We start from the raw sequence: 15,330 nt of genomic DNA, 5'->3' as shown, positions 1-15,330 counted from the left end.
GTGGTTTTCAAAGTCCCCTTGTTTGTTCAGGATATTCCTTGAAACCTACTTCTTTGGCCAGTTTTGGGTCACTTGTCCTAATAAGTACCTGGTATCAAATATTGTTTTGTGACAACCTTGTGTAATATGTCAGATCATTGGATTGAATCAAAAATGTGAAAACATTTAAATTGTTCTTTTGGAAAACATCACTAATCCTTCACGATCATTTGGGAACTCGTTACCTAATATCATTGCAAGTGCGACTTCACCACATGACCTGCACTGGTTCAGAAAGGTCAAACATCAAGTTCTCCAGATGTAACTGAGGATTGGCAATAGTTACTGATACCTTTGGAGAGTGATCCAACGTTCATGTATCTGGATATGGTGAATGAATAGACAATAGGTGCTGGAGTAGGCCGTTCGACCCTTCGAGCCAGCACCACCATTCATTACGATCATGGCTGATCATCCACAATCAGTATCCTGTTCCTGCCTTATTCTCATAACCCTTGATTCCACTATCTTTAAGTGCTCTATCTATCTCTTTCTTGAAAGTATCCAGAGAGTTGGCCTCCACTGCCTTCTGGGGCAGTGCATTCCATATATCCATCGCTCTCTGGGTGAAGAAGTTTTTCCTCGACTCTGCTCTAAATGGCCTACCCCTTATTTTTAAACTGTGTCTTCTGTTCTGGACTCACCCATCAGCGGAAACATGCTTCCTGCCTCCAGAGTGTCCAATCCCTTAATAATCTTATACGCCTCAATCAGATCCCCTCTCATCCTTGTAAACTCAAGTGTATACAAGCCCAGTCGCTCCAATCTTTCAACATATGATAGTCCCGGACGCCATTCCAGGAATTGAGCTCGTGAACCTACGCTGCACTCCCTGAATAGCCAGAATGTCCTTCCTCAAATTTGGAGACCAAAGCAGCACACAATACTCCAGGTGCGGTCTCACCAGGGCCCTGTACAGCTGCAGAAGGTCCTCTTTGCTCCTGTACTCAATTCCTCTTGTTATGAGGCCAGCATGCTATTAGCTTTCTTCACTGCTTGCTGTACGTGCATGCTTGCTTTCATTGACTGATGTACAAGAACACCTAGATCTCGTTGTACTTCCCTTTTACCGAACTTGACTGCATTGAGATAGTAATCTGCCTTCCTGTTCTTGCCACCAAAGTGTATAACCACACATTTATCCACATTAAACTGCATCTGCCACGTATCCGTCCACTCACCTAGCTTGTCCAACTCACCCTGTATTCTCATAACATCCTCCTCACATTTCACACTGCCACCCAATTTTGTGTCATCAGCAAATTTGCTAATATTACTTCTAATGCCTTCGTCTATATCATTAATATATATCGTAAACAGCTGCGGTCCCAGCACTGAACCTTGTGGTACCCCACTGGCCACTGCCTGCCATTCTGAAAGGGACCCGTTTATCACTACATTTTGCTTCCTGTCAGCCAGCCAATTTTCAATCCAACTCAGCATTTTGCCCCCAGTACCATGTGCCCTAATTTTATTCACCAATCTCCTATGTGGGACTTTATCAAAGGCTTTCTGAAAGTCCAGGTACACTACATCCACTGGTTCTCCCTTATCCATCTTCATATGGACATGTTGCAGAACCTGTTGGGTAGGAGAAGTTCAGAAACAGAACAGCGATGGCTTCCTTCTGACTCGAGAGGGTCTAACTTTACTTTTTAATTGAAAAATCTTCAGGTTCATTTATAGTTCTTCACGGAGTATGAATTGTTGAACTTATTCAGCTGCATGTGTCCAATAAATTTCTTCAGATGTGAGGTCAAAGAAATTCAAAACTATTCCTCATCCTCCCACAGACTTTCTCTCACTGTTAAGGTGCCTACTCATGGACTTAGGGGATCCAGGTACATGATTATTTGAAGTTTCCATCCCATTTAAACAGTGGTTAAACAGTCTTTTGGCACGGCAGCCTTCATTGCTCAATTGTTTCAGTTTCGGAGTTGGGAAGTCATATTGAGGTTGCACAGGATGTTGATGAGACCTCTTCTGGAATACAATGTGCGGTTTCTGTCACACAATTACAGGAGGCATATCATGAAGCTGGCGAGCGTTAAGAAGAGGTTTACCAGGATGTTGCCTGGTATGGAAGCTTTGATTTATAAAGAAAGGTTGGATAGACTTTGACTTTTCTTGCTGGTGCTTAGGAGGTTGAGAGGCGGCCTGTTAGAAGTTCATAAAATAATGAGACATGTAGATAGTATGAATTGTGGTCGTCATTTCCCAAGGATGGGAGATTTCAAGACTAGGGAATGTTTTTAAGTTGGGAGGAGATAATTTAATAAAAAAAAATGCAAGGCAGAACTTTGCAGTGACTGTGAACAAAGCAATGGCAAGTTCCAGCAGAGAAACAGGTGGCAAAGAAACAGGTGACAGCCAGGCATGTGAGGGCTAATGTGTTTCGTTTGCAAGTGACATTCACCGCTTCACAAAGTGGAGAACGTTGAAGTACAGCAGCGACGGTGATTATTTTGCAGGATATTCACCTTGCAAATGGTTTTTCCGCCAGTATCCCTGATTACATCGCAATCGACAGGATGAAAGCTGCAGCAAGACGTGTGGAGCCAGTGGTGTAATTGATACGGCATCTGATTTTGAATTGGAAGTTTGGAATATTGTATCCTCTCTCACTCGAGTGAAGTTGACAGCTTTTCTACCCTTGCAAATTGACAGACACTCCCGAAGAGGAATGTCTGGCCAACGCTGTTTTTGTCAGGTTCCCAGCAGCTTAAGTGAATGGATTGCTGGGTTTTGGAAATTGAAAATTGAAATTAAAAGGTAAATGAGTAACTTGAGTGTGGGGCTACTTCAGCTCATTGTATATTTCATATCCCACCTCATGGCAACAGTACCCATTGTCAGGAGAAACTGCATGTGTTCCACACAAAGCTGCCTTTTGCTGGGAAACCTTGTGTACAGCAGGAGAAGCGGGTAGAACACTGTGTGTATAAGACTGACACTGAGCCACACATTAAACGGTAAAGATAACAAGTAAAGTTGTAAACTTGCTCGCCCAGCTGGCTTGTTTTCGTTCAGACTTTTCGTCACCACGCAAGGTAACGTCATGAGTGAGACTTCCGAAGAAGCGATGTTGTTCTCCTCCACTTGAAATTTATCCTGCCCGGTCTGTTCTGGCAACTTCTGTCATTTCGCATTCTGTTCTGTATGGGTTGTATATGGGGTCCAATTCTTTATGTTTGCCGACTGCATTATGGATTGAGAACCATGCCTCTAGGAATTCCCATGTGTGGCTATGTTTGGATTGCACTACTACGGTTATGTTGTCCCAGTTAAACTGATGGCCTTCATTATCCGGGTGTACTGATATTAGGGAAAGTTTGTCATGTCATTTTGCTGCCGGCTGATGTTCATGTACACTGACGGCTAGTTTCCTTCCTGTCTGTCTGATATAATGTTTGTGGCAATCGTTGCACAGTATTTTGTAAACACTGTCAGTTCTGCATGTCGTGGGTATGGTGTCTTTAATCCTTGAGAATGTTTGTCGTAGCATGGCTTTGGGCTTGTGTGCTACCGTAATTTCTAGTGGTCATAGGAGTTGTCAGTTCTGATATGTTCTTGATGTGTGGCAGTGTGTCCAGTGTGTTCGGGCATAATGTGTCCTCTTCGTGTTGCTGTTTAGTCAGTACCTGTGGATGAAATTGCAGGGATAGCCATTCAAAGCGAAGATTTTGTATTGGTGTTCTTCCTCTTTCTGCATAGTTCTGGGTCATTGCAATGAGTGGTGACCCATTTAAATAGTGTCCCAACACAGCTTAGTTTGTGTTCCACTGACCTGAGTTAGTTGCCAAATTAAAAATATCCGAGCCCCTCAAGGCACTGACCCGAGTTGTGATGTGCAAAGGACAACACACAAAGGAGGATCCTTGTGTGATTGATCCAATGTGATCTGTATGCCAGGGTAACAGTGAAGACTGGTCTTCAACACCCACATTGAACCTGGCTCCACTTGGCCTCCAGTCACCTCTCACAAACTACCATTGCCCTTCACTTTTCCTGACCTCCCCTCTATTCTTGTTTTAAACTGATTGCACTTCAGGCAGTTTCAGCTGGCATTGCTGCTGTGGAACTGTAACATGGAGTGAATTGATTTTGACTGATCAATGACATAATTCTGCTTCTCAAGATCAGTCAATATTTCAGATTTATTACTTTAAATGATAACCATGAACAGGCTACGACAGTGAAGGCACTGAATCGTAATCTCTGGACCAGCAGGAAAGATCAGTTTATGGCACTCAGGACACTGTCTGATTCGGCCTTGCATTCTCCCAACCTTCTGCACATGATGCCCCTCTGCTCTGTTGCGGTTTTGTTACGTCTTGATATATAATAGTCTCCAGTTATCTATTCTTTTGTTATTTCCAATACATGAGACCCTCTTTCCATGTCTTGTGCCTGGCTGCACAGCTCAGTGGTCAGAGCACTGTTCTCAGAAACAAGTGGTTGTGAGTTCGAGCCTGTGATAGTGTTTGTGCATCCCCTGCTTCAAAGGGCAAAAAGAGCCCTTTAAAAATTATCTGAAATTATAACAGTATCATTTCCTCCACAGACCAGAAATATGTGTGAATTTCCACATTGCTGTTTGTCCTTCCACTTGAGGAGGAGCATTTGGAATGGCAGGAAGCAGCTGGCATCAGTGATGTTTGGCTGGAAGTACAAGGTGAAGCAGGAAAACTGTAGGTGAGCAATGGGGGAGGAGCACAAACCCAGGGCATCCATCAAATACTTCCATTTGTTGCTGTAAATAGGTTCTAGTTTTGGAGTCTGGAGTGGGACAATAGAGCCAAGTGAGTGAAGTTCTGCTTTCTGGGGGTTGCTCTCTCCGAAAGCCTCTGGCACTCTCGGTGGAAGGTGTCCTTGTTAGTTTCCTTCTGTGGGTGAAAATGAGGTTCACTTCCCCGAGGGGGCATGAGCACAGTCTTCACACCTCAAACTTCAGTCTTGCTTGTTGATTCCTCAAAGTGTTGACCCAGAAACCCGCACAGCACACACTTCATTGGGGAGACAATGGCCTGAGGTTGTTATCACTGGACAGTTAATCCAGAGACCCAGATAGTACTTTGGGGACTTGTGTTTGAATCCAGTTGCAGCAGACGGCGGAATTTGAATTCAATACAAACCTGGAATTAAGCGTCTAATGATGAGCATGAATCTGTTGTCCTTTAAGGGAAGTAAATTGGCATTCTTGCTTACATGTAACTCCTGACCCACAGCAATGTGGTTGACTCTTAACTGCTCTCTGGACATTTAGGAATGTGTAATAAATGTTACCCTAGCCAGTGATGCCCTCATCCCGTGAATGAATTTAAAAAGTACGTCAGGAATTCCTCCTGTATGCAATGATAACTGATTTGCTTTGCCCAATCTTTATGCAGACTGAAGTCACTGGACTCTTGAAGTCAGTGACCTTTTATCATAATTAGAGCTCTCCCTTTCTGCTGGTGTCTTCAATTTCCTTTTTAGTGCCTTCTGCTAAAATTACCACACGAGTTAACTGGGGTGTATATACATCGACCACTGTCAATTTCTGTCCCTTGATGTTTCTAAACTGTACCCAGACTCCATTTCACCAGAACTAATATCCATTGTCATTACCATATTAATTTTATTCTGTAGCCAGTAATGCTAACCTACCTCCTCCTTCTTGTCAGTCCTTCCAAGAAACTGAATATGCCTGGAGCCCAGCTTCAGACATTGTAGATATTTTGGTTTCTGATTTACCAAAACATCCTGGATTCTGGAAAAATCTGAGTTCAGTAGAAATTAGCAGTTGTAACACTGCTATGTAAGAAAGAAGGAGGAGCAAAAATAAGGAATAAAGCCAGTTAACATGATTTCAATCAGTTGGGAAAGTGCTTAATAATGTCTCTTCATTAAGTATGTTTCAGCAATGCACTTAAAACAAAAATCGTATCATCTGATTAAATCAACGTGGTCAATCCAGAAGAAGACATTCCATGATGGAGACAGGGCAGTTGCAGGTAAGTTCAAGGTCACCCTGGGGCCAGGCATGTTTGACAATTTCATTCCTTTTTGATAGTCAAACAAGTGAGGTCGCAAAGAGGAAACCAACAGCTGCATAACACCTGGATTCCCAAGAGGCATTTTGTAGGGTGTCACACTGGTGGCTAATAGATAAGAGAAGGGCTCTGGAACTGAAGGTAATGTATGAGCATGAATAGAGAGTTGGTGAACATGCAGGACATAACAGGAAGTGTTGTTGTGACTGTGATGAGAGGAGTGCAAAGGATTCGAAGGTGAATATAAAGGTTAAATTAACTTCAGGGATGTTTTTAAGGGACTTTCAGGACAGATGAGACCATCCATCCTCTTGACAGCTGACCAGCCAGTCTGGCCACCAAATAAATTAATAGATGTATTGGTCACATGTGGGCAGGCCTCCTGGTGCCTTCACCTCCATGGGCAATATACCAGGAAGGCTGTTCAGGGAAGATGGTGAAGATGGGAAACTGCATCCATGACATGATGCCCACGTTTACAAACAAGCCCTCCCCACATGACAACCGCGTACACGGAGATGAAGTGGAAAACAGCAGGTAACTGCTCGAACAGGTTTTGTGTTCTTTCTCAGGAAGGTTTTCTTTCAAAAAAGAATAAGCCCAGTGACGTCACAATGGTTTGCCTGTGATGTCATAAACACAAACAAGAATAAACAATAACTGCTGTGTGTCTTCACTTCATGTTGAGACAACGTGAGGTGAACATTGCAGACTTGTAGCTCTGCAGTTTCAAGTGCGAATCGCTTATTTCTTTTCTCTCCCTCATCAGTGTAATTAGAACTAACACGAATTGAAGCGGAGGGAAAGGAGCAATACCTTTGTGGTATCACTCTTGGTTGTGAGAAGAGTTTTGAGGTAATTTGAATTCAATATATACTGGACACTATTTGTAAAGAAATTGGATTTTAGTACGAATTTCAAAGACGGGAAAACTGGAAAAATGATGTGAATTTGGGGTAACCCGATTGAATTAATGTGTGTATGTTGTGGGTCGCAATGGTTCCAGTACTTGCCAAAACCAAAATTATATTGGCCACATTTTTGTGTCCGCTCTTTGATGGAGCAAAATGTTTCTTCTGGTCTTTGCTGAAGGTGATATTAGCAGGAAAAATGTTCATCTCGATGACCACAAGATCCCATTATCACAACAATTCGCAAAAAAAAACAAGAATGGAATTCTCCCGTATAAATCATCTACTACTTATCCCTCAGTGAATGTTGTTTCAATGGAAAAGCTAATCATTACCAATTGTTATTGATGAAAACGTGCTTTCTGCACATTAACCAGTGCCTTTCCGACATTACAGCAGCCAAAAAATAGTATTTAGATGAAAAAGGCCCTTTGGGAAATCATTCCAGATGTTCAAGGTGTTGGATTAGAGCAAAGCTTTGTTGAGTTTCATTTTGAACTGAAGTATCTGAAGGGTGATGTCCTGGCTGCTCAGCAGACAAGTTAAAATGTTAAATTGTTGAAGGAAGACCAAGTAGACAGTGAAGGCGCAAATGAATATTTGACATATGTAATGAGGCTGAAGTCAGCATATTTTTTGGTCTAGTATTTAAGTGTGATCGTACTCTTTCTCTTTTCATGTTGAATTTGGTTTTTACTTTTATGGTGTTTTCATTTGTCTTTTAGGTTTGACGATACTTCACCTTTCTCATTCCTCAGACTCCAACCCACTTTGATTCTGAAAGGTATGAGTTATCATTAATTTTTCACAAAGCACAAGCTTCAATCCAGTTCCTTGTCTCCCTGTGTTCAGTCAGGCATCGACTCACTTATTCCAGACCTCACATGGAAATTTGCCTTTCGAGACAATGGGAACTGCAGATGCTGGAGAATCCAAGATAACAAAGTGTGGAGCTGGATGAACACAGCAGGGAACTGCAGCTGCTTGGCCTGCTGTGTTCATCCAGCCCCACACTTTGTTTTCTTGGAAATATTCCTGCTCCTTTGTTCCATTTTCTCATACTCATCTGTGACATATTAAATTAGATTAGATTCCCTGCGGTGTGGAAACAGGCCCTTCAGCCCAACAAGTCCAAACCGCCCCTTGAAGCATCCCACCCAGACCCATCTTCCTTTCACCCACACACCCCTCAACACTACGGGCAAATTAGCATGGCCAATCCACCTAGCCGACACATCTTTGGACTGTGGGAGCACCCAGGGGAAACCCATGCAGACACGGGGAGAATATGCAAACTCCACACAGTCAGCCTGAGCCTGGAATCGAGCCCGGGTTCCTGGCACTGTGAGGCTGCAGTGCTAATCACTGAGCCACCGTGCCTCCCGTATCCGACGAGATTAAAACAGCAGCGGTCCATGACACCTGTGAAAAGTAGTAGTTGTCAGCCTTGCATCAATGACAGCAGCCTGACCCTGGAGTCAGACAGTTCTCAGTGTAATATCACTGAGCACAATGAGGACTGATGTGGCAGCCCCCTTTTGCGACCTTGACAGACTGAGCAATAGGTGACCCGACATCTAACTGATGTCTCTACAGTTTCCCAGCTGTTTTCTCCCCACTCCCCACACCGGGTTCGGTCTCCCACTGGGCTGACTGTGTCCCACTCACTGGACTGCAGAAGTGTGGACTCTGAGAAGCTGACTGCCTTGGGTGTCCATCTGGCAGAGCCCATTACCCTGTATTAATGCCAGAGACTGCTCTTGGTGAACCTATCCTGCATGAAGGCAGCCTCCCTTGCTTTGACTCTGGGTTACTCCCTTTAGATTCTGAGACAGTGCTTCCAGGGTGTGTAGAGTGATTTTTATTCATATATTGATGTGAAAGCTTTGTTGATTTTTATTTTGAGTGGCCGAAAAAGTCTGAATCCTGACGTCCATGTTGGCTCAGTTAGGATTTTAAAGTTGTGTTTTCTGAGCAAGAGCAACATGATATCAGAAGATCAAACAGATCATGGACACATGTAACTACACTGAAGTCAGCATTTTATCTTTTTTGGTCCAGTATTTAATTTTTTTATGGCAGTCTTTCTCTTTACATGTTGAATTTGGTTTTGTCTCTCATGATGTTTTCATTTATCTTATAGATTTGACTGTTGTTTCCGGTCAGTCAGCTTGCCGAAGCAGTCAGATTTCCGTCATACTACTCAGAATAAAAATGGTATGTACTGCCCTTGCTTTTTCACACACAACAAATTCCAATCCCCTGATTACTTATTCTTCATATTCCTATATACCATCCAACACTCACTCACTCGCACATTCTTCCACGATGTGCAAGATGTTTTATATATTTGGTCACAGATTTGTCCCGTTTCATTTTGAGGGAGCTGAAATGTTTGAAGGCTGATGCTCTCATCTGCTCACTTGGCCTTTTAAAGTTTCAGTTGTTCTAAGGAAGAGCAAGGTGATATTGAAAGAGTAAATAAACATTTGTGTTCACCATGAGGGTTTGCCCTTATCAACTTCTCCCCGTGCCTGACATGCTGGTTAAACAATCACCAGCTGTCTGTCTCTCTCTTGCTCATGTGAGCACAGCCCAATGATGTGGTGTGGTAATGGTGACTTTTTTTTCGAAGGTGGGTCACTTTGGAACAGACAAGCTGGGTTTTTTTGTGATAATCACTGACTGTTTATGTCAGGAAATATCTATTGCTGCACTTTTCAAATCCGAGCTACGTCCGATGGGTGTGAAATCTGGCGACAGACGTTTTTCCAAAAAATGTTGTCCATTGGAGGTTCTGAAGTTGGAGTCTGTTGGGTTCATTCAGAACTTCAAGACTGCCATTTATGTTATGCTAGTGTATTCACAGTAAATGGATAAATGGAGTTAAGAGAGAAATACATCATGATGTGATACAATGGAGCAAGCTCAAGAGACCTTATTCCTATGAATTCAAAAAATATAGTTTAAGTTCTGAGATATTCAGCAAGCAAACTGTAAGACAAATGGAGTAACAAAAGTCCGCTATGTACTAGGATAGAGATCTGTTCAAACTTTTCTAATTGGCATTAATTAAGTAAGCGACATGTGCAAATTCTTCTTTTCAATTTTAGACTGAGATAGAATAGTCACCCAATTTACATTCATGATGAACATAGAGCAACGATATAATCATGAAGAGGAATTGTGTCCCTTGATGTAGTGTAGTGGGGGTGGTGAAAATAACTGTCATGTTTTTCATAAATTTTTGACAATCATCATGACTAGAACTAACTTAAGCCACAAACTGGAGTGTGTTAATAGGGGTTAAGAGTGGGCATTAGATGGTGTTTCAATCACTGGCCACTTTCCACTGCTCTGCCACATGCTGTGCCTGGCAACCTTCAGTGAACAAAGTCCAAATTTGAACCAGATTTGCAAACCAATTCCTGAATTCGAAACAAGAAAAGAACATGTCATCTGTCAGGCAAGCTAGTGTGTTGTGGCATTTTGACTACGAGAGGAAAATAAAACAATGTTCATGTGGAACTCCACTTAATATTTGAAACCTGAATGTGCACATTTCAGTTGATTCTCTCCGCTGCATAATTAACTTCAACTCTTCCATCCTGCTTTTATTGACATATTAATATCTGCTTGAGAGATTTCCTCCATGCCTGTTGATTGCTTGCTGACTGCATGTGTACAATATACTGAGAAAACACACCAGTTTTGATTTATCGCCGCAAAAACTGTGCGTTGAGGGACCGTGATTTACTGCGCTCGATAGTATTTTTGTTTCCTTTTTGCTGGCATTGTGAAAACTTAGAACACTGGAGGGCACATCCTTCCATAGATATCCTGCCCTTTCTTCTGTTACACCGTGCAATGAATGGGAAGGAAAGGAGCGGGATGAATGATTATGAAGTAAATTTGAGTAGGGGAGCTGATAGCCTCTTACCACAACAGCAGAACAGATGGAAGGAATGAGTAGTCGGGTGAGAGAAAGGAACAGAAATTTCACCATTAAAAATGTTGAAGGCAATGTATTGACAGCTGGTAGCCTTTATTTTAGTAATGTATTGCAAACATTCAATAGTTTTGCTCTTTTAATATTTAAAGATGGACATTACATAATTTCTCTTACTGAGATTGTCATCATGGTCATAAAACATCAATTTATTTTTAATGTTATTTGTCTAACTGGATCAAAATATGATGACACATAAACAATTTGAGCTTCAAAATCTCCCCTTCCCCTACCGCATATCAATACCAGCCCACCTGGTCCCCGCCTCCCTAACCTGTTCTTCCTCTCACCTATCCCCTCCTCCCACCCCAAGCAACACACCCATTTTCTTCTGTCTAACCTCATCCCACCCCCTTGACCTATTCGACCTCCCCAGCCTGACCTATCCCCTCCCTACCTCCCCACCTACAATCACCTCTACTGGCTCCATTCCTGCCTCGAAACTTGTCTGTCTCCTCTCCACCTATATTCTCCTCTACCCATCTTCGATCCGCCTCCCCCTCTCTCCCCATTTATTTCAGAACCCTCTCCCCCTCCCCCTTTTCTGATGGAGGGTCTAGGCCCGAAACGTCGGCTTTTGTGCTCCAAAGATGCTGCCTGGCCTGCTGTGTTCATCCAGCTCCACACTTTGTTATCTTTGTTTGAAGGTTATGCTTTTCTGCAGTCATGCATTTTTATACTTGTGTGGGGTAAAGTTCTTAAAACGGCAACTTCATTTAATTGAAACACATTTTGTACAATTTTCTATGACTTGGAACAAGTCTTGGAAATACATTTCCTGTGAATACAGACGATTCATAATTCTGACAGAACCGGCCAGCTACTCTGGCAAAGTTGAGAGGTTCACATTGGATTTCAAATTTCAAATCAGGCTTCTTCAAGAGTGCTCCAATTCCCTCCTTTGCTGACATGCTCCACCCTGACCCCTGCCCAATCCCAAAGGTATATTCATCTGCTGACATGAAGGAAACTGAATTTGATATAGGGGTGCTTGATGTGATTTGAACTATGAAGTTCTTTGTGAGAGTTCTTAATTTCTTTTGCACACTCCACAGCATCAAGTATGATAACCCTTAGGCAGCACATTGGAAGAAACCTTGCATGGCATGAGTTGTGGAACAAAAAAAAACAGAGGTTTCCTTTTTCTTCAGTTTCTCCCTCCTTCTATTTTCCGCCAAGTCAGCAAACATTTTACGCCTCTCTGCTTTCCTTCCAGTTATGTAAGCTTGCTTTCAAGAGTAATTAGATTCCTCAAAACAATATTGTTCAGAAATGTGAAGTCAGTGATATTGTTAGCAGAGAATTCAAACAGGATTGAAGCCAGACTGTCATGTTTCCTGTTGCTTGCTGTGGCCTCGAGCTGTAGACAGAAGTTGCTGCACATAATTCCACATTTTCTCTGTTGTGGAAACTTTCTGGCCCGTCTGATGACTGGATTAAAGTAGAAATTGAGAAATAGTGGGTAGTCAGCTGGAGGGATTTAATATTAAATGTTTATTTACTTAAAATGATGGTTTAATATTCTTGAGATCGATACAAAATAACTCCAAGGCTCAAATTTCTGTTTTGCATGAATCTAGCTGGCCATGTTTCTGTGATGTTTTGACTTTAACTTTGTGTTTTTTTTGAATGGTTCAAGCAATACATGAAGTGACCAGCTGCTTTATCATTGGATTGAACATATTGTATCTCCTCATCAATGGTATTCCCCTCCAACCCTTCAATGCTCATATCTTTGCACTTCTAATTCCGGCCACTTTGATCTTGCCTGCATGCTTGATCTTCTTTATTCTGTCATTGGTGTGTTCAGCTACCCAGTTCTGGGACACTGTTCCAAAACATCTCCTCTTTGTCCTCAAAACCAATCTTTCTGACCAAGCTTTTGGTGACCTGCCCTAGTTTTAGCTTCATGAATCTTGGAGCGATTTTTAAATGATTATGTAAATGTGAAGCATTTTGAAATATTTCTACCATGTCAGAGATCTATACAAATAAACATTGTTCCTGCATCACATTTACTTTTTAAATTTGTATTCTCTGTAGGCATCAGGAGATGAGCTTCCATCCCATCTCACTGTCGATACCCCCAACGTTCAAATTCTTAACTCTGAGACCTCAAAAAGACTCGTCGAAAATTTTGTAATCGCTCTCATGAACAAGGAGCGTTTCTACATCCGCACATTCTTTTCGACATACAAAGCATATACCACTGCTGAAAGTGTGTTGTACATCCTCCTGGACAAGTGAGCATAAATCTTATGAGCATCTCCTTTGTTTAATGGTAATGATAGAAAAGTATGTTCTGTCGAGTAATTTTTGTTATTAATCCTTCTGGCAATGAATCGCTGAAACTAGCCGGATGGAAACAAACTCTCAGTAAACTGAGAATCTCCATCCAACCCTCAGTAAGGGAGACGATTTTTTGTTCATTGAAGACACGAACTTACCTGCACCCCAATCCCTTGGACGTTAAGCTCTGCAAATTTGGGCTTTAACTTTCATCCAGTTTCATCAGAAAAGTCCACATTTTTTAAAGTATTCTGGAGGATTTTATCCTCCACACAGATGGTTTTATCCTCCACCTTCTGCCTAAAAGGTCCAGATTCAAATTCTATCTCCTATGTCATGTGTCATAATAAGTTTGAATAACTTGATTAAAAGTAATTAGACTTGAAGTCCTTCATAAAGAGAGACTGCAGTGGGACTGATGAGCTTGTTTGTTTGCAACAAGGCAAAGCAGTCCTTCAGCTCTCCTGTTTTGTGCCCCCATCGCTTTCCAATATCCCTGATCCCAAATGGTGGCACAAATCATGTTTAAGCAACCCGCTAGTGATTTGGGACAGAAGTGAATAAAACATACTCACAAAACATAATGCTGAGACAGGTGGCAATGTATTTTTGATTATTTTTTCGCAATAATGAAGCGATCGAGAACCAGTACAATACAACGATTAAAAAGTGTGGTGAATGTATTAGGACAATGTCTAGACCTTGGTATTAAAGATAAACAGTGACGTTGACTTCCTTCAATGCTTTTTATGTAGTTTGGAGCTTCCTACAACTATGTTTGGAATGTTTAAGTTTCTGCATGTAGTGAATGGAAAAATGTTATTTTAATTGAAAGAAGCCTATCAATTGTCTGTAGTAACAAAGTGTGGAGCTGGATGAACACAGCAGGCTAAGCAGCATCTTAGGAGCACACACACTGACGTGTCAGGCCTAGACCCAGCTTTTGTGCTCTGACGATGCTGCTTGGCCTGCTGTGTTCATCCAGCTCCACACTTTGTTAATTCGATTCTCCAGCATCTGCAGTTCCCATTATCTCTGATCAATTGTCTGTAAGTCTGTGTTGGGCATAACAATCAAAGTTTGGAAGCTGAGTTCAGGGTGAGGAACCTTCATTGCAAAACTGAAATGTTGGTCAAATGAATGTCTGCTTCCAACTGAAATATGCAGGAATACCACAATTTTGTAATAATGGGTGAAATGTTTTTCAAATGACATCAGTGATGGTTTCTCTTGTCACCTCAGTTTTTATACATTAGTTTTTTGCATGTTGGGTGAGGATTGAACAGTTTATGTACTTCACAAATGATGTTTTGGGGTAATTTATCAAAACTCAGTTCGGGAACAAAGCGATTCTCACCACTGCTGACCTTCAATTGATGTATCTCTGACATTAGAGGGATATCCCTGGGTAGGAAAATTTTCCCAAATGTGCTATGGTTATAAAATTTGAGAAAATCAGCAAATAACCAGAGATGATTAGATTTTTCTTCAAAGCAGTAAGCTGATGAGCTGGCTTTCATGAACCCAATGGGTTGCAGAAATCGATCCAGCTGGACCTTTCAAAAGTGAATTTGGGTTTTTCTTTTTGCCTGTTGCCAAAATATTCTCTTTCTTTGCCCAACTAAATAAATGTTCCAGCAGAATAATTCCAGCAATAAGCTTCTGAGTTTTTAAAAAAAGATGACCCATACTTGCCGTAGAATTTGAAACATCACAGCTCACTCATGTGTCTCATGTTATCTCTCAGAGGTGAGATAGTGGACAACGATTCTTCGCAGGTTATTACTTTCTTATTTGCTTTTGTGTTAGGCTGGTGGTCATCTTAGATGATGGTATTCTTTTAAAGGTAAAGCGAAAATTTCGTAAAACCAAGGAATCTCAGCAAACTGTGGTTTGTTGAAATTTGAGGAGTTTGGTTCTCATTAAACTCTAAGGTAGCTATGGTTAAGACAATCATCTGTTATATTTACTGTCTCCTCCTTTCACAATGTAGCTGTTTATTACTTTGGCTGCTTAGATCTCTAACTTGTCCATTGTCTTTTGGTGA

General features: G+C 41.7%; 1 protein-coding gene across 2 annotated transcripts in view; it reads left to right on the top strand.

The window, feature by feature from the left end:
* LOC132208885 (ral guanine nucleotide dissociation stimulator-like 1) overlaps positions 1 to 15,330 on the top strand; it is a 59,362-nt gene that overhangs the window by 2,043 nt on the left and 41,989 nt on the right. The window contains exons 2-5 of one of the 2 annotated variants that reach the window (XM_059644192.1): positions 5,933 to 6,035; positions 7,711 to 7,769; positions 9,129 to 9,202; positions 13,038 to 13,237. In XM_059644192.1, the coding sequence (XP_059500175.1) occupies positions 9,200 to 9,202; positions 13,038 to 13,237 (203 nt within the window). In that variant the 5' untranslated portion in view covers positions 5,933 to 6,035; positions 7,711 to 7,769; positions 9,129 to 9,199. Of the gene's footprint in view, positions 1 to 5,932; positions 6,036 to 7,710; positions 7,770 to 9,128; positions 9,203 to 13,037; positions 13,238 to 15,330 lie in introns of those variants that run through there. The other variant, XM_059644193.1, reaches the window with a different exon arrangement.

This window comes from Stegostoma tigrinum, unplaced genomic scaffold, assembly GCF_030684315.1.
Source record: "Stegostoma tigrinum isolate sSteTig4 unplaced genomic scaffold, sSteTig4.hap1 scaffold_57, whole genome shotgun sequence".
Taxonomy (NCBI): domain Eukaryota; kingdom Metazoa; phylum Chordata; class Chondrichthyes; order Orectolobiformes; family Stegostomatidae; genus Stegostoma; species Stegostoma tigrinum.
The sequence above is the reverse complement of the archived record's forward strand: the minus strand, read 5'-3'. Positions and strand labels throughout refer to the sequence as shown.